This window comes from Leptonychotes weddellii, chromosome 8 (assembly GCF_054177405.1).
Source record: "Leptonychotes weddellii isolate Sample4059 chromosome 8, ASM5417740v2, whole genome shotgun sequence".
NCBI lineage: Eukaryota > Metazoa > Chordata > Mammalia > Carnivora > Phocidae > Leptonychotes > Leptonychotes weddellii.
The window spans coordinates 81,104,928-81,121,015 of NC_138376.1; the positions used below are offsets into that span (position 1 = coordinate 81,104,928).

The window sequence follows — 16,088 nt, forward strand, 5'->3', positions numbered from 1 at the left end:
CAGCTTTGTGGTGAATGGAAAGTAGGCAGGAAAAATCATTGAAACGCTCATCAAAGAAATCTGTCTGAAAGTATAGCCTTGGCACCATGGAAAGTCACTCGCAGACTTAAGGTATGAGGATATGGACCATATGGCAACCCTTCTCAGATTACTAAATCGTGGTCTCTAAAACCATCTTGATGTACTTGGGAAGGTTTGCTACCATCATAATAAGATGGTTTTGAGGTAACCTAGGAATTGACTACTCTCTGGCATGTCAGCACCTCAGTGCCTCAGGAAGCAATTACCTAGTTTGTGGGTCTCCTGGCCCCTTCCTTCTCTGCTAGCTAATGCCTCAAACAGTAGGAAAAAGATGGAAAAGAAGGTAAAATGCAGCTTTGTCTGCTCATTGCTAGCTCTGATTTGCTGGGGTTGGGGGTTGAAATAATGTCTAGAGATTCACTCTGGGTTTTATAAAGTCATGACTTGGTGTCCTTCCTTGGCAAAGTCAGTATTGTAAGGATGTGACGTATGTCAACAAATAGTCTTTCTCCCCATGAGATCTTTTTTTTTAAAACCGTTGAGAACTACTGTTAATATTCTTCAGTCGCAATCAGTGTCCAAGTGAATTTGGGGGATGGAGAAGAGGAGAACCGGTGTGTTCACACATCTTAGTATCTAGTCCCCCCTCCTGACTATGAGGGAAGCACAGCTAGAAGATACTAGATACTAAGACACATCTTAGTATCTAGTCCCCCCTTCCACTATGAGGGAAGCACAGCTAGAAGACTCACTATGGAAAAGTGCATGGCCCTGAGTATGTGCAGACCAATATGGTCTTTCGTAGGGGAGAATAAGTACAGCACTGATCTAGAGTGTTCGTGGTATGAATGGTTTGTGTTGTAAGAATGCCAGGACACTGCGCTTGTGAAATAAAACGGAATTATTGTCTGTTTCAGGTTATATGCGCCATGGCTATGACTGGTGTCAGATTGCCTGCCAGTGTTCTGAGAAAGCCAGATGTCTGGATTGGACTCTGGGGAGCGCTACAAGGGACACCATCGTATAAACTCTGTGCTTCCTGGAATCGATACTCACATTTTTCTAGTACCCAGTTAAACACATCAAATTGTAAAACATTTTTCCATAACATTTTCTCACTGAGACTCCCAGGGCTTTTAATATCTCCAGAATATATTTTCCCACTCTCCATAAGACTTAAAAGTAATATAAGCTCTAAAAAATCCACTAAGAAGACTCTGCAAAAAGCCGAGGATGAAGAGGACTCTGATGATGAGAGTGATCGTGAGATGAGTGAGCAGGAAGAGGAGCTCGAGGGTGACCCCAGTGTGGTCAAAGACTATAAAGACCTGGAGAAAGTAGTGCAGTCTTTTCGGTACGATGTTGTCCTAAAGACGGGCCTAGATGTCGGGAGAAAGTAAGTACGATGTGCATTTTATTACAAGATCCTTTGTCTTTGTGTCATTTTAATGTAGTAGTTCCCATCACTCAGCCCATCTTGTGGTGAGGGGCAAGCCCAGATAGGAGAGGACCTGCCTGGTCACCCGTTTCAGGTATTTCCTTCTGCAGATGAGAACACTGACTCCCCAGCAAGTCAGGTGACTGCCTGCACATCCCATGTGCCAGATTTCCCTGGTTCTGAGACACAGTCGACTCTAAGATGAGCCACCGATTTAATACCAGCTTTTTTTTTTAATTTTTTTTTTTTAAAGATTTAATTTATTTATTTGAGACAGAGAGAATGAGATACAGAGAGCATGAGAGGGAGGAGGGTCAGAGGGAGAAGCAGACTCCCTGCCGAGCAGGGAGCCCGATGTGGGACTCGATCCCGGGACTCCAGGATCATGACCTGAGCCGAAGGCAGTCGCTTAACCAACTGAGCCACCCAGGCGCCCTAATACCAGCTTCTTGAGGAAACTAATGACCATGTTAGAGGTATATAGCAAGAGGAAATCATGCCTGGGTTTCACAAATGCCACAGGGTAAGAAGGTACCTTTTAGAAGCAACAGAAGCAGTGTAATGTGGTGGTAAAGAATGCGGGCTCTACAGTGAGACCCTTCGTGCTCTGTGTGAGCCTGGGCAAGTTCCTTGAATTCCCTAAGCTTCAGTGTTCTCATCTGTAAAATGTAAAATAGCACCTACTTTAGAAGTTGGTGCTCCTCTGTCTACAGCATCTTAGTGGATGGAGCTAGAGGGTATTATGCTAAGCGAAGTAAGTTAATCAGAGAAAGACAAATACCATATGATTTCACTTGTATGTGGAATTTAAGAAACAAAACACATGAACATGGGGGAAGGGAAGGAAAGATAAGACAAAACAGAGAGGGAGACAAACCATGAGAGACTCTTAACTCTAGGAAACTGAGGGTTGCTGGAGGGGAGGTGGGGGGGATGGGGTAACTGGGCAGTGGGCATGAAGGAGGGCATTATGCAACTGATGAATCACTGAACTCTACCTCTGAAACTAAGAATACACTCTATGTTAATTAAATTGAATTTACATTAAAAAATAAGCACTTTAACAGTGCCTGACACATATTTGTATGTTAGCTATTATGAAGAAAATACTGTGTGTTCATATAAGTGCATAGAGATGTTAAGTGGAACTTTGAAGATTTCTTTAGTATTCTTGTTCTTTCTGCTAGACTAATTATATAAGAATAGTGACCCTCGGGGCGCCTGGGTGGCTCAGTTGGTTAAGCGACTGCCTTCGGCTCAGGTCATGATCCTGGAGTCCCGGGATCGGGTCCCGCATCGGGCTCCCTGCTCGGCGGGGAGTCTGCCTCTCCCTCTGACTCTCCCCCTCTCATGCTCTCTCTATCACTATCTCTCTCAATAAATAAATAAAAATCTTAAAAAAAAAAAAATAATGACACTCATTGTTCGTTCATTCCTTTAGCAATCATTGTGTGCATACTGCATGCAAGGTAAGAAACATGGTATGGATAATATATTCAGATTTCCATGTATAATTTATACTGTATGACATAATTTAATGGCATAGTTTAATTTTTTAATCCATGAAGCTTAAGGACTCATAAAGATGACTAAACCCATAGGCATCCTCATGGGAATTTACTGAATGTTCTCTAAAATCTGGCAGATTTGTAAAGGGGGGCCTCTCTCTTCCCCAGAGAAGTAGCTGCTGCTCTTATAAGCAGAACCCCAGATGTTAATCACCTGGAGTCAGAGCAGCAAGAGAAAAGCGCACTGATTGTTGTTGTCAGCACCCTCCCCTGGTCTAGTTGCCCAGTGATTGAATGGAGAGATCAGCAGCTGCTGGATTGCAGTTTCCCCAACCTCAGTGCGGACTCGCAGAGGATTTTTTAATGACCTCACCATACGTGTGGTGCCTGGTTTTTCTCTCGGACCCCAGAGCCCTTTGGTGGTCATGAATCACGGGAGCCCCCGCTTTGCAGGCGGCTGCTGCAGGAGTCAGGTGGGGTGCCCCAGGCCCTCCCAAAGCTTACCTGCCCGGTGAGTCCAGCAGACTGCAGCCCCAGTCCGGCATCGTTGAGAAGTGCCCCTTGATCTCGCTGTTTCAGACACAGATGGGAGCAGTTAACTCCCACTTTCCCCGCACTCAGAATGGTGGTTTTGTAGAGCGGCTGGTCACTGTCAGAATACGCATTAATGGCAGGTGTTTTTCTCAGACCTGTATAATTGTTTTGAATATATTTCTATTTCAAAGCATTTGACTTTTTTTTTTTTTTTAAGCAAAGTGGAAGATGCATTCTACAAAGGTGAACTCAGGCTGAATGGGGAAAAATTATGGAAGAAAAGCAGAACGGTGAGCTATTCTGACAGCAGATTTTTTTTTTTTATTATTTATTTGATAGAGCACAAGCAGGGGGAGCATCAGGCAGAGGGAGAAGCAGGCTCCCCGCCAAGCAGGGAGCCCAGTGCGGGGCTCGATCCCAGGACCCCAGGATCATGACCTGAGCCGAAGGCAGACGCTTAACAACTGAGCCACCCAGGCGCCCTGACAGCAGATATTTTTGTCTGTTTCTCTGCCAGTACTCAGTGTTGCCCCGACTTCCCCTCAGGGGTCATCAGTGACTCCTTGTGTGGGTCGGTGTTGCCCTCTCTGCAATTCCCCAGGGGCCTGCTCAAGCTAGTGAGAATCACCAGCCAAGTTAGTCACACAAACCACTTGCTCTTTTGCAGCCTCCTTTTCCTTCAAAATTTTAAGACAGGCCACCATCACACTTGGCAAAAATCTGTTAACCAAGTCATTAGTCCCATGAAAAGCTAATAGACTAAGAAGAAAGAGTTGGTCTGTGTAGAGGTTACATTGGACTGCTGTTACCTGAGCAGATGTGTGATTCTGTTCAGCTCAGCAGTTACGCCCCAGCACTTACTGCATGCCCTGCTCTGTGCACAGAACAGCTATCAAAAAAGAGACTCCCTGTTTCCTAACAGGCCCATAGCAATACTATTGTTAAGTGAAAGAAATCAGGTATAAGAAAATGTATTTCCAGTATCCAGTGTTATTATAATAAATCATATATATAGTTAAAATTGTGTATTTTTGTAGAAATAAGTTGCATATATACATACATTTAAGAATAAAATAGTAATATTACTAGTATTTATCTTTGGGGCATTATGGGTTATATTTTCTTCATTCTTTTTCTGAATTTTTTATAAGTATAGATCACTTTCATAATTGGAAAAACAATAATAGTGTAAGTTAACAAAGCACAATAAAAAATGTATGACAGAGACTCTTAAAAAGTTTGGAAGAGGGGCGCCTGGGTGGCTCAGATGGTCAAGCATGTGCCTTTGGCTCAGGTCATGATCCTAGGGTCCTGGGATGGAGGGCCCCCCCCCCCCCCCGCCCCGGCTCAGCGGGGAGTCTGCTGCTCCCTCTGCCCCGCCCCCTTCCTCAGCTGCGCGCCCTCTCTGTCTCAAATGAGTAAATAAAATCTTAAAAAAAAAAGCTTGGAAGACACAGACATACGAGGCTTTGGCAGACATAATCTCACTCTGTGAGGACGCTCTTTTTGAGTGTCCAGGGAAGTTAGACACATGTTTGTAGGTGGCTTTGAAGCTTGTTTCATATTTCACAACACCCCTGGGGTTGGAGGGCTTGAGCCACATCCTTTTGCTCTGGGACAAGGGAGGGTGTGAGCTGTTGGCCATGGATCCGGGTAAACACAGGCTTTCTTCAGAGACCTTGCTCTCTGGGATCCTACAGGTTCTCATGGCTAACCAGCCGGGAGGAGGGGCACTCCCCAGTGCTTGTCTCAGCTGCGAGTCCCAAGGTCCACAGCCTGTGATGACACCTGACCCGGCAGGTTCGGCGTGTCATTCATGGCTCTGTGAGCTGCAGGAAATCAGGCGCTTCAGACGTGCATCTGGAGATCAGGCTCTTCTTGTCCCATAATTGCTTTTTCCTGCTTGTGGCCCTGCCCCCTCTCCGCAGCCACAGTGTTCCTAAGACAGGACCTGCTCTGGGCGCACCAAGCCTCTGTGCCAGGGCCTCATTTACAAACACAAGTGTATTCTCCCCCCTCTGCTTTGATATATTGTTAACTACAGTCTAATTGCTGCTTCTTCATTCTGCCTTGGGTGTTCTGTTGTCTCGGCTGCCTTCCAGATTTCTCCTGAGGGTCAGCAAAGGAAGGGGCCAGTGTTAACACTCGACTGGCTTGTTACTAGGAGGCCTGTAGCCATAGTAACGGCAGCTGAGGGGAGATTTGAAATGTAGATATTTGGAACAGCCCGTAATCCCAGCCAGTTTTGCTTTGTGTGTGCTGTGCTGTCTCCCACATGAGAAAGGACAGGCCCTTGCAGCGAAAAAAGGACACCTCCGCTTCCGTGGCCTGCTGCACGGGGCTGGGGCGGGCTGCCGGCCCTGAAGTCGGGTGGGCGGGTTCGTGGTGCTTCGGTGGTGACCCTGGCCGCCTGTGGCGCAGCAGAGCTTCTCTGTAAGCTGCGGACCAGGTGTAGGAGGGGCTGGGTCCCTGCTGACTTACACACAGGCTACGTAGAGCCCCAGTATGGGACTGAAGCTTTCTAAACTCCCCACTCCCTGGGATTGACTGGCTAAAGGAGAGACATTCCTTCTTAGTCTCTGCCTTAGAAGTGAGCTACCAAAGGGACCCGCTGCTCAGCCACACACACATACTACACACAGTAGGTCTGTGAAGGGATACACCAGACGCGTGGCCTTTTTCTCTGTGTATCCTTTTATGCCTTTTATATTTTGTATCACATGCATATGTTACTTAATAAAAAGTGAATTTTAATAGTCATGCTGCAAAATGCAAAGGCATTCAAAATGTTCTGAAACCTTGTATTTCTGGACATTGATTTTAAATGTCCACACAGTTAGGCCAAATGGTCTTTTTTTTTTTTTAATTGAACTCATGAGAACTACGGGAGGACAGCCCCGCCTAGATGATGCCTCGGTCAGCCCATCCTCCAGATCCAGGGGAGAAGCAGTCTTCATGCCTCCTTGTGGTGTGCGCCTTTTTGCTTCTCAGCCCAGAGGGGAGAAGGTTAACGGTTTACAATCTGCGCTGTGTGTTTCACATGCCGCTCTAGGCCGCCCGGGTTGACCAGTAGGCCTGGTGGCGGACGCGTGTATTCCCATGTTGTGGATTGAATATTGGGCCCTTGAATGGGTGGGAAAACAAATAGGAGCTTGCCCGGCTAAGGTACAGACGTTTTGGACAGCGTGAATTTAGGACTGCCTCAGAGAGCATTAATCAGAAAACAAGGTAAAAGTGGCACCATACTTCTTAAACAGAAACCCTCCCGTAGGCTTTTAAATGGCCACCTGTGCCCACTTAGAGTCCATTGCCCACACGTGGGCTTGCTGCCCACCTCTTTGGAAGCAGTGGTGAGTGATCTGAGGTGGCCCCAGTCACTCCTGGCTTGTGTTCTAGTAGAAGAAGTCTATGGCACCTGTGTCCGTTTAGCTCCGTCCTGAGTCACTGGGCAGATGCCCCTGGAATCCTGACTTGCCAGCACCAGGTGCCCGCCATGGGCTGTCCCTGGCAACACTGCTGTGATATGCCCCGGACTGCTCAGCCCAAGGCTCCCACCTGGGCAAGAATGGGTTTGACCTCAGCCCTTTGAACCCATTGAGTCAGCATCCAACCTGATCCTTTTTGTGACATTCCGTCTTTGTGTATTGAGTCCCATCTTGATGATGTGGCATCACTGGGGCTAATCAGTGCTAGGAAAGAAGTTTCCCATTTCTCTAAGAGGTACAGCTGAATATTATTCCACAGTGACTAATTTTCAACAGACTGTCCCATCCCCAATTACGTAGCTCATCTGAGTAGAAATCAATGAAAAGTTACACTGGAAATGGTTTTCTCAGTGCTGGCAATAATTACTATGCACAGATTCTCTACGATTGTGCCCCACTTTCTTTGCCTCTTGTCATTGTTGCCAAAACAAATCCCTCCGTGTGTTTCCTTCAATCACCTAGTAGAGGTGAGTAGTTGAGCCGCGGCACACCGGAGCTGCCCATAAGCAGCCAGCTGGCTAGGTCTGATGGAAGGACGCGGATGGTATTGGGCACATGTGTTGGAGGCTTCCTCTGCGTGAGGCCCTTTGTCCTGGAGGCACTAGGGATAAGGGACGGCTTCAGAGGAATCACTACCTTTTTTCACATGCCCCCCTGGGTGATGACGGTCCCCTGATAAAAACTCACAGCAAGGACGTTTGCGGGGCACCTGGCTGGCCCAGTCAGTGGAGCATGCAACTCTTGATCTCAGTTCAAGCCCCACGTTGGGTGTAAAGATTACTAAAAAAAAAAACTTAAAAAAAAAGGACATTTGCATTGGCCTGCGTTTCCCAAAATGCAGTGAAGGCTGAGTTTTCTTTTAATTTTCAGGTGAAAGTGGGAGATATATTGGATCTTCTAATTGGAGAGGATAAAGAAGCAGAAACAGAGACAGTGATGAGGGTTCTCCTGAAAAAAGTGTTGGAGGAGAAAACGGAAAGTGAAAAGTACAGAGTGGTGTTACGCCGGTGGAAAAAGTTAAAGTTGCCTAAAAAGAGTATGTCTAAATAAATGGATGGCTTTTTATTGATAAAAACTGCTTTCTAGTGATGGGGGGAAGGGCCAGCTTCAAAAGAGGACACTTTTATTAAAATAAAATTATCTTACTTTAGTGGAATCTGCTGAGCTGTTTTATGGAAATTGGGGTCCATAGCTTGGAGACACTGCCCAAGGCCTGGATTCCTCTCCAGGGCTTGATTTGTGTTCGTTTTCACCTCATTTTGGCCTGTGAGCATGAATGAGATGTGTGCTGAATGAACCAACCCCAGAGAAGGTTTTAATGCCGAGCCTGCTGTTTCCCACATTAACTACCTCGGGAGTCTGTGTAAAATAAACTGGCCTTGTTTGTGCTTTCATTTCAACTTTATCCCTGTTGACCAGCTTCTCTGGGTTCAGGTTTCTCATGGCAAAACCAAGTAAAGTCAAGGTCACCTTTCATATCCATTGGGAGACCCCTTTCTCCACCAGCCCTTCTGAATTACCGATTTGTGAGCTTAAGTTCCCTTCAGTTTGTCTTCCGAAGTATAAATAAGTGAAGTTGCTCCAACTCATTCCAAATGGGTTAGTTAGGGCCCATTAAAATGAATGGTTTAGGGCAGGGGTTGATGAACTGAGGTAGCCAGAGGCTTTTCGTATGGCATTCAAGAATGGTTTTTACATTTTTAAAGCATTGTTAAAAGAAGGAAGGGATATATGACAGAGGTCTTAGGTAGCCCACAGAACCTAACATATTTACTGTCTGACCTTTTACAGAAAAAAATGTGATGACCTCTGCCCCAGCTTAGGGTAATAAGCTGAGAGTTTAATTTTCAGGTGAAAGTAGATTTTAGTAGTAGGTTTTAGAGGAAACACAGATTTTATCAATGAAGAGAACAAAGAGGCAGAGACCAATTATTCTAATTCTCAAGAAAGTGTTATAAAAAGGACAAAGCCTAAAAAAAATATAGTATTAGAAGGGACATATACAGGGGTGCCTGGGTGGCTGAGTCGGTGAAGCGTCTGCCTTCGGCTCAGGTCATGATCCCGGGGTCCTGGGATCGAGCCCCGCATTGGGCTCCCTGCCCTCTTCGTCTGCTCCTCCCCCCACCTCCCGTTTGTGCTCGCTCGCTCGCTCTCAAAATAAATATTTTTTTAAAAAAGGACACATACCTAATATACATCATCTAAGAAAAGGACATCTGGAGAAATAAACTGGTTTGTAGACTCCCAGGAACAGTTTCCTAGCACAGAAGGGTCAGCTCAAATAGAGACCTATTAGATGGTGTCATGGAAAAATGACTGGCTGTGTCTGGGTCCTTCTATTTGCCCTCCAGGAATTCTTGAGAATTCAGGTTAACTGACAGTGAAGGGAGACTTCTGTGGCCCAAAGCAGGGGGATGTCTGGGCCCATGAGTCTGGAAGCCTTTTAACACCGTGGATTTCAGAAGACTCTAAAAAATCGATTTTTATTTGAAAGCTTAAGCTCTCAGGAAGAAATACTACATAATATGCAGAACAACAGAGGGAATGTTTCTATTTTACCACCTAGTTATCAGTAAAAACAATGTGTTTAATTTCAATAGGAGTTAGTTATGAATTATAATCTAGGAGACTAATGTCTTTACTTTTTCTCATTTCCTTTACCTCTGCCTCTGTCTTGCTCTCCCTCTCTCTTCCTCCCTCCCGCTCTTCTCTTGACTTCTCTTTGGAAAGTTGCAGAAAGCCTAAGAAGCCTTGTGTGGTGAGTGGCAGCATGACCTTGGGATGTGTCAGGGGTCCTGGTTTTTAGGCTCAGTCTTGCCATTAGTGAGTTGGGTTACCTTGGTTAGTTTGACCCCAGTCTCTCTGAGCTTCAGCTTCTTCATTGGTCAAATGGGGATCAGGATGCTGATTGCCTTACCTTGTCATGTGTTCAAAGGAAGGAGAAAATCAAAATGTGTTGTATGAGGTAAGAGGAGTGTTGCTAGCTAGGAAGCAGGAGAAGCCACTTGAAAGGCTTTTTGAAGCTCTGTTGGCAGTCAGTACCTCACCTAGCTGCTCTGCAGTGTTTGGTGCTCACACTAGACCTGTTTTAAAAAATCAAGCTAAGAAAAAAACGTCTGCTGGAGAATGTTGGTTTGGTGACGGGACGTGGCAAAAATGGATCTCCTAGTTGGCTACAGTGCCAGGGACTTGGAACATAGTTACAAAATAGCAGAAACAAAAGCAATTCATAAAAGATTTACGGAACTCTTGCAACGCACTCATTACTTGACCCAAATAACAGTTGCTTTATAATGCCACCGTGGTGAGACCTCCTCAGTGAAAATTAAAACTGGAAAAAATTAAAGATGTATGTTTCTTTTTTTTTTTTTTAAAGATTTTATTTACTTATTTGACGGAGAGAGAGTTAGCGAGAGCAGGACCACAAGCGGGGGAGTGGGAGAGGGAGAAGCAGGCTTCCTGCCAAGCAGGGAGCCCGATGCGGGGCTCGATCCCAGGACCCTGGGATCATGACCTGAGCCGAAGGCAGACGCTTAACGACTGAGCCACCCAGGCGCCCCGATGTATATGTTTCTAATGCAGTGGTTCTCAACCGGGGGTGATTTCACATTTGGCAAAGTCTAGAGACATCTTGGTTGTCACAACTTGAAGCAGGGGTTAGGGGCATTGAGTGGATGGGGACCAGTGATGCCTCTCAACCTCCTACAGTGTACAGGATGCCCCACAACAAAGTTACCGGACCCCAAAGGCCAGTAGGGATGGGGTTGAGACACTCTGCTCTACTGGGATGACAAGATTCCTTTTTTTAAGTTACAACTATTTTGGTAGAGACTGATCTAGACCTTTTACCAGTAATGATGGTTAATTCTTTCAAAGAAATAGCTCTCCTCTAGGAAATAGGATGCTAATTGCATTTCTCTGCCAAATAGCATTTACTGTCTTTCCTGGAAAATTATATCGATGGCTAGGCAAGCATTTCATTATCTTTTTAACATTTTGTAGAGGAAAGTAGACATTCGGGGGATATTTCTTAAGTTATAGTTTATTTGGTCAGTGATGATTGGGGAGACAGAAACCTGTCTAAGAAGCTAAAAAGAAAGATTTCGGTTGGGGTGGTGGTGTACGTTCCATGACCTTCTAACAGGTGCAGTGTATATCTGGCAAGTAAAAACACACTACTAAAGTTCTGCCTTATCTTGGTCACATATTTTGGCTTTCAAAAAGGTAGTCACATTATCAGTCAGCTTACTGACAATCTCCAGGGAGTAATGTAGGAAATTAGAAACTCCGTGGAGCGGACTCAGGAGAGCAGGGAGAGTGCATCTCCCAAACTGCTTTCAGAACATCACGTAGGAAGCTTGAAATCACTCATGGTAGTATTTTCACCTTGGAAATTGCAATCACCAAAAATCAGTATTTTTCCCTTGGAGAGTCATTTCTTAAACCTTTACCAGCACATCCTTGGGTGGGATTGGGGATACACACCCATGAGTTTTCCACTGGCGAATGCCTGAGCACCAGTACCCACCCCCGAAGTTACTCTTTCAAATTTATTTCTCCTCTCTTGTTCTGTATTTCTGTGTCCTCCTCCCATCCTTGAGCCAACCGTGCTAATAAGTTTAATGTGTATCTTTTTGTTTGTATTCATTCTTCTAAAATGTGTTCTGCTGTTCTGTGCACCTATTTTAAATTTCGTAAATGGCATTACTATAGGTTTCATTTTGTATCTTACTTTTTTCACCCGATGGTTGTTCAGATCCATCCATGGATCCATGGCACCTCTAATCCGTTGCTTCTCCTTGCTGCATTATACCGAAGTGCGTCCACCCCATTTGGCCTGCGCATGCGCCCAGCTCCACCCAGCTCTCCTCACCGCGCAAGTAACAGCGCTGCTTAATCACCGGGACAGTTGAGCGGGGCTGCGCTGGAAAGCGCCTGTGGACATAGCCTCCGCCCACCCCAGCGTGAGCCAGCTTTCTCACTTTTGCCCTCTAATACAGGTGTAAAGAGATACAGCTGCTTTTACCAGGCAGTCTTCGTAAATTCTCTTTTCCTGCACGGGAAAGGCCCCACGACCTGCTGCTTCTGCCTTTGGTAGCCGCTTGCTCCCTAATCTGTCCCTTGCAATTTCTCTGAAGGCTCTGAAATTGGAGGCAGCTTTCTGAGACTGCCGCTTTCCTGTTCCTCCCAAAGACCTGCTTGTGGGCTTAAGGGTTTCTTTGTTCATTATTGGTTAACGGACCAGGCAGATCAGAAGCAGGCCGGTCAAAGTATGATTTTGACAGGTCTTGAGGACATGGATCACTCACGATGCGACTCTTGATTCTTCTGTAAAGATGTCAACTGTACCCAATGGGCCTTCTATCCTGGGACCTTATTTTTTCAGAGAGAGAGTGTGTGGAGGGGTGGGGGGCGGACAGAGGGAGAGGGGGAGAGAAAGACCCTTAAGCAGACTACACGTCCAGCACGGAGCCTGGCGCGGGGCTTGATCTCACGACCCTGAGATCATGACCTGAGCCAAAATCAGAGTCGAACGCTTAACCGACTGAACCGCCTAGGCGCCCCTCCTGGGATGGTATTCTTAAAGCTGAGGAGACCTTCCCCAAGGCAGGTAAGTGAAGCCCCCAAAACTGCAGTCAGAGTAGAACAGCAAGCGTCTACAATGGGCAATTTCTGCTTAGACGTCTGGACTGGGTAATAACCCATTTCTAGAGCCCCACTCAGAGGGGTTACTATTAGATACTTCCTTCCACATGCAATGCATAGAATTTTCTTTCGGATTGTAGAGGAGACCCTTACCTCTTGACTCTGAGACAGAGATACAAAAGGTGAGGCTGAAAGGATAGCAGCCAGCTCTGCTTTCAAGCAACTGAAGAGAAGGCGCCCGTCACCAGGGGTCTTACCCTAGGCGGAAGCATGGCCCCCCTCGTGCCTGCACTGCGCCCGAGCTGAGGTTGCTGTGCGTCCACACCAAGGAGGAGACTTAGGTTTAATACCTGGTGTCAGGAATAGCAGGGACCGAACACCAGGAAGACCGAGGCTATGGAGCTCGCAGCCAGCGTTCACGGCATCTTAGAAGCAGCGTTTTAGTCTATGAGAAGCAGGAGCGTCAGGAAGCTATGGGCCTGCGGCTGCCTCAGGCCGAGCCCAGCCCTGTCCCATCTGCAGTGGCCTCAGCTGTCTGCGCGGAGCCGAGGAGCCCAGCTTCGCAGTCTGCTTATTACCCCCGTGCGTCAGGCAAGAGCTGTTAGGTTTTGTGTTGTTCACCACCAGGGCCTGCTCTCCAAGGCCTCTTGACCAAGTAATGAGTTGGGTACTTGGTAGGGTCATGGAACGGTGCCCAGGGAGACAACAGGCATTACATATATTTTTGCAGGATGAATGAACTTTTAGAGGCAGAGATGATTCTTTCCTTGTTCTGTTTCCTGCACTGAAAGGTTTCTCAAGTCAAACACTCACTCGGGCAGATCCAGAAGCTCAGACTGGACAGTCAGCAAAACCCCAAGGTAAGCGGCAGGGGAGCACTAGGCAGAAAGACGGAGAAATTTATTGCACACAGCCACGTAAGTGGCGGCCCTGAAATCAAGAGCACGGACTTCGGAGTCAGCCCGGTCATTAGCAGCCCCCTGCTCTGCCAGCTATATGGCCTTGACCAAGTGACTCAAAGTCTAGAAGCATCCCCATCTGTAAAATGGGAGATAGAAACAGGGTTTCTGTGAGGATTAAATGAAATAACGTATGTCAAGTCCCTAGCACATTCCTAAGCCATTACTGGGCTCAGAAAAAGGGAGGGCTTACAAAAACCTGAACTCCCTGTAATTAATTCAAGAACCCATTGTCACTTCTGACTACACAGCTGTCACACTGTAGGAGCTTCTGGAAGGGTGAGCTGTGGCATTACATGCTTTCAACCTCTGTCAAGGACACAGTTCGCCATCTGGACTACCAACTACATTTAGAAGAACAAATGAATTCTTACTCCTTAAAATCAGTGAACAGGCTTCCCCCTGCAGAAATGCTCTGGCAAAAGGCACGTTTGGCCAGTGCTCCTAAGCCTTGCTGCATAAGCACTTGCAAACCTGCCTCTTCCCATTGACCTAAAAAGCGAAGATTTAGTTTATTGCTGGTTAAGAAGCAGTCAGTTTTATTTGAACACAACGGGAAACCATTTCTTTCAGCTGAGATCTATTTCTAATACTCGGAAAAGTGCTAAGCCTTCACAGAAAACACACAGCCTGTTTTGTGAAGTCACTGGTGCAGTGGTTCTCAGAATGTGGCCATGGACCACATCACCTGGGAACTTACTAGAAATGCAAATTCTTAGGCCCCATCCAGACCTACTGAAGCCGACTCTGGGGCTAGGGCCCACTGGTCTGGCTAACATGCCCTCTGGTGGTTCTGACCCTAGCAGATGCTGATGGAGGCTTAACCAGATCCCCTTTCCCAGAGCATGATTCCCTCGCTGCTGAGCGCCAGCTAACCGCTCAGTGGCCCTTCTGGAGCTCAGCCCTTGGCCATCTTGCCAGGAGAGCTGCCCCTTTCCCTGGGGAAGACCTCTGACAAGGACCAACCAGCCCCTCTGCCTCACCTGGGACTAATTCTGCCAAACAATCTATATTCTAGGGCTTTCCAGTATGGGGATGGAGCTGGACTGCAGTGGAGACCCGAGCCCTAGATCCTGGCCTTCCCTGGCCGCTGCTGTGTCCCTCCTGCCCCTTCTCCCGAGGACAAGCCCACAACCATTCTCTCGGAAATGTCTCAGGCTCTGCCCCTAGGGAATCCCATCCATGGCAGTTACTTTCACAAACTCTTCCCAGATTTGCTCATTATTCCCAGGACATGGCTATCCACAATCGCCAGTGATTTCACACGCAGCAATTCTAAATACCAGCACACCCATATCTAAGATCAGACGAATCGGGGCTCAGAGGATGTGGGTGATAAAGGACACCAGTGACTTGCACTTGTTTTCAGATCTGTATCTTTGTGTGTTGTGGCTCAGAGGATGTTCACCACCCGGGATGGTGTGGTGTTGCAGAAATAAACAGGTTTAAACCCTGACACTGCAATTTGCCAGTTGCACAAACTTGGGCAAGAAACATACTTCTCTCTGCTTCCTCACCACTAAACAAATAATAATAGTTCCCAAGACACTTGAGTTTTTATGAGAATTAAATGAGATAGTATATACACCACTCAGGGCCATACCATACCTTTCTTAATAGGCATAATTATGGAACTTACCTCACAGGTCGAGTTCTCAGCAGTGTGGCTGGCACATGGCGTGTACTCAGTGGATATGAGGTGCCGTTACAGCGAGTAGGCAATGAGTGTTCATTCCTGTCTCACTGTTGGCCATGGGGGGGGGCGTACCTTTATTTAGAAGTTCCTTCAGAGTCCATTGCACTTCACCATTCCCGTGATCATGATAATTTAGTGTGTAGTTCTTATCTCCGAGAACTGGATTTTATAAGTAAGCTCCCATATATTGAAATTCTGTGACTTTTCTTTTTGGGTAGAAAACAAACATACCTACAGCCAGAATTAAAGAATTTCGTCTTCCTTCAAGTCTTGCTTAAACTTGTTACTCCAGCCCCTGACCAGCCCTAACCTGCTGACAAGGCTTACACACAGAAGTGTCAGGATTCACACCGAAGCAAAGGGTCACGGGGGAAAGTGTTCGAGTCCCAGGCCACAAGTTCTTATCTTTGTGACCTTTGGCCAAAAACAATGTTCCTCCGACAACTTGAGATAATATTTTTACTATGAATATGAAAGAATTTATGCTTAGCCGAAGAGAAGAGGTAAGAAAAAACATGTGTCCTTTTATCATCAGTTAATAATATGCTGGCTTGGAGGAACTAAATCCCATTTGATCCAAAGTGAGAAAAAAAAAAAGAGTGAAATGAAGCTCTGCTGGCTTGGTAGCAGGGCCGGGCTGGCGCCCGACCAGGAAAGGTATGAAAAGGCAAATGCACCTCCCGCCATGTGGCCAGGAAGTGGTTTGTGTAGAAGAGGGCTAGGATTTATTTGGTGACTTCTCGGTCATTCAGCTGTAGCCAAGTGAAATCCTGTGAGCTGTGCCCCGGACACCCGGGCGTG

General features: G+C 46.5%; 1 protein-coding gene across 2 annotated transcripts in view; it reads left to right on the top strand.

The window, feature by feature from the left end:
* MTRES1 (mitochondrial transcription rescue factor 1) overlaps nucleotides 1–8,142 on the top strand; it is a 15,141-nt gene extending 6,999 nt beyond the window's left edge. For both annotated transcript variants that reach the window (XM_006741380.2, XM_031036845.2), the window contains exons 2-4: nucleotides 939–1,417; nucleotides 3,719–3,791; nucleotides 7,857–8,142. In XM_006741380.2, the coding sequence (XP_006741443.1) occupies nucleotides 951–1,417; nucleotides 3,719–3,791; nucleotides 7,857–8,036 (720 nt within the window). In that variant the 5' untranslated portion in view covers nucleotides 939–950 and the 3' untranslated portion in view covers nucleotides 8,037–8,142. The remainder of the gene's footprint in view (nucleotides 1–938; nucleotides 1,418–3,718; nucleotides 3,792–7,856) is intronic.
* Nucleotides 8,143–16,088: the final 7,946 nt, after the last annotated feature.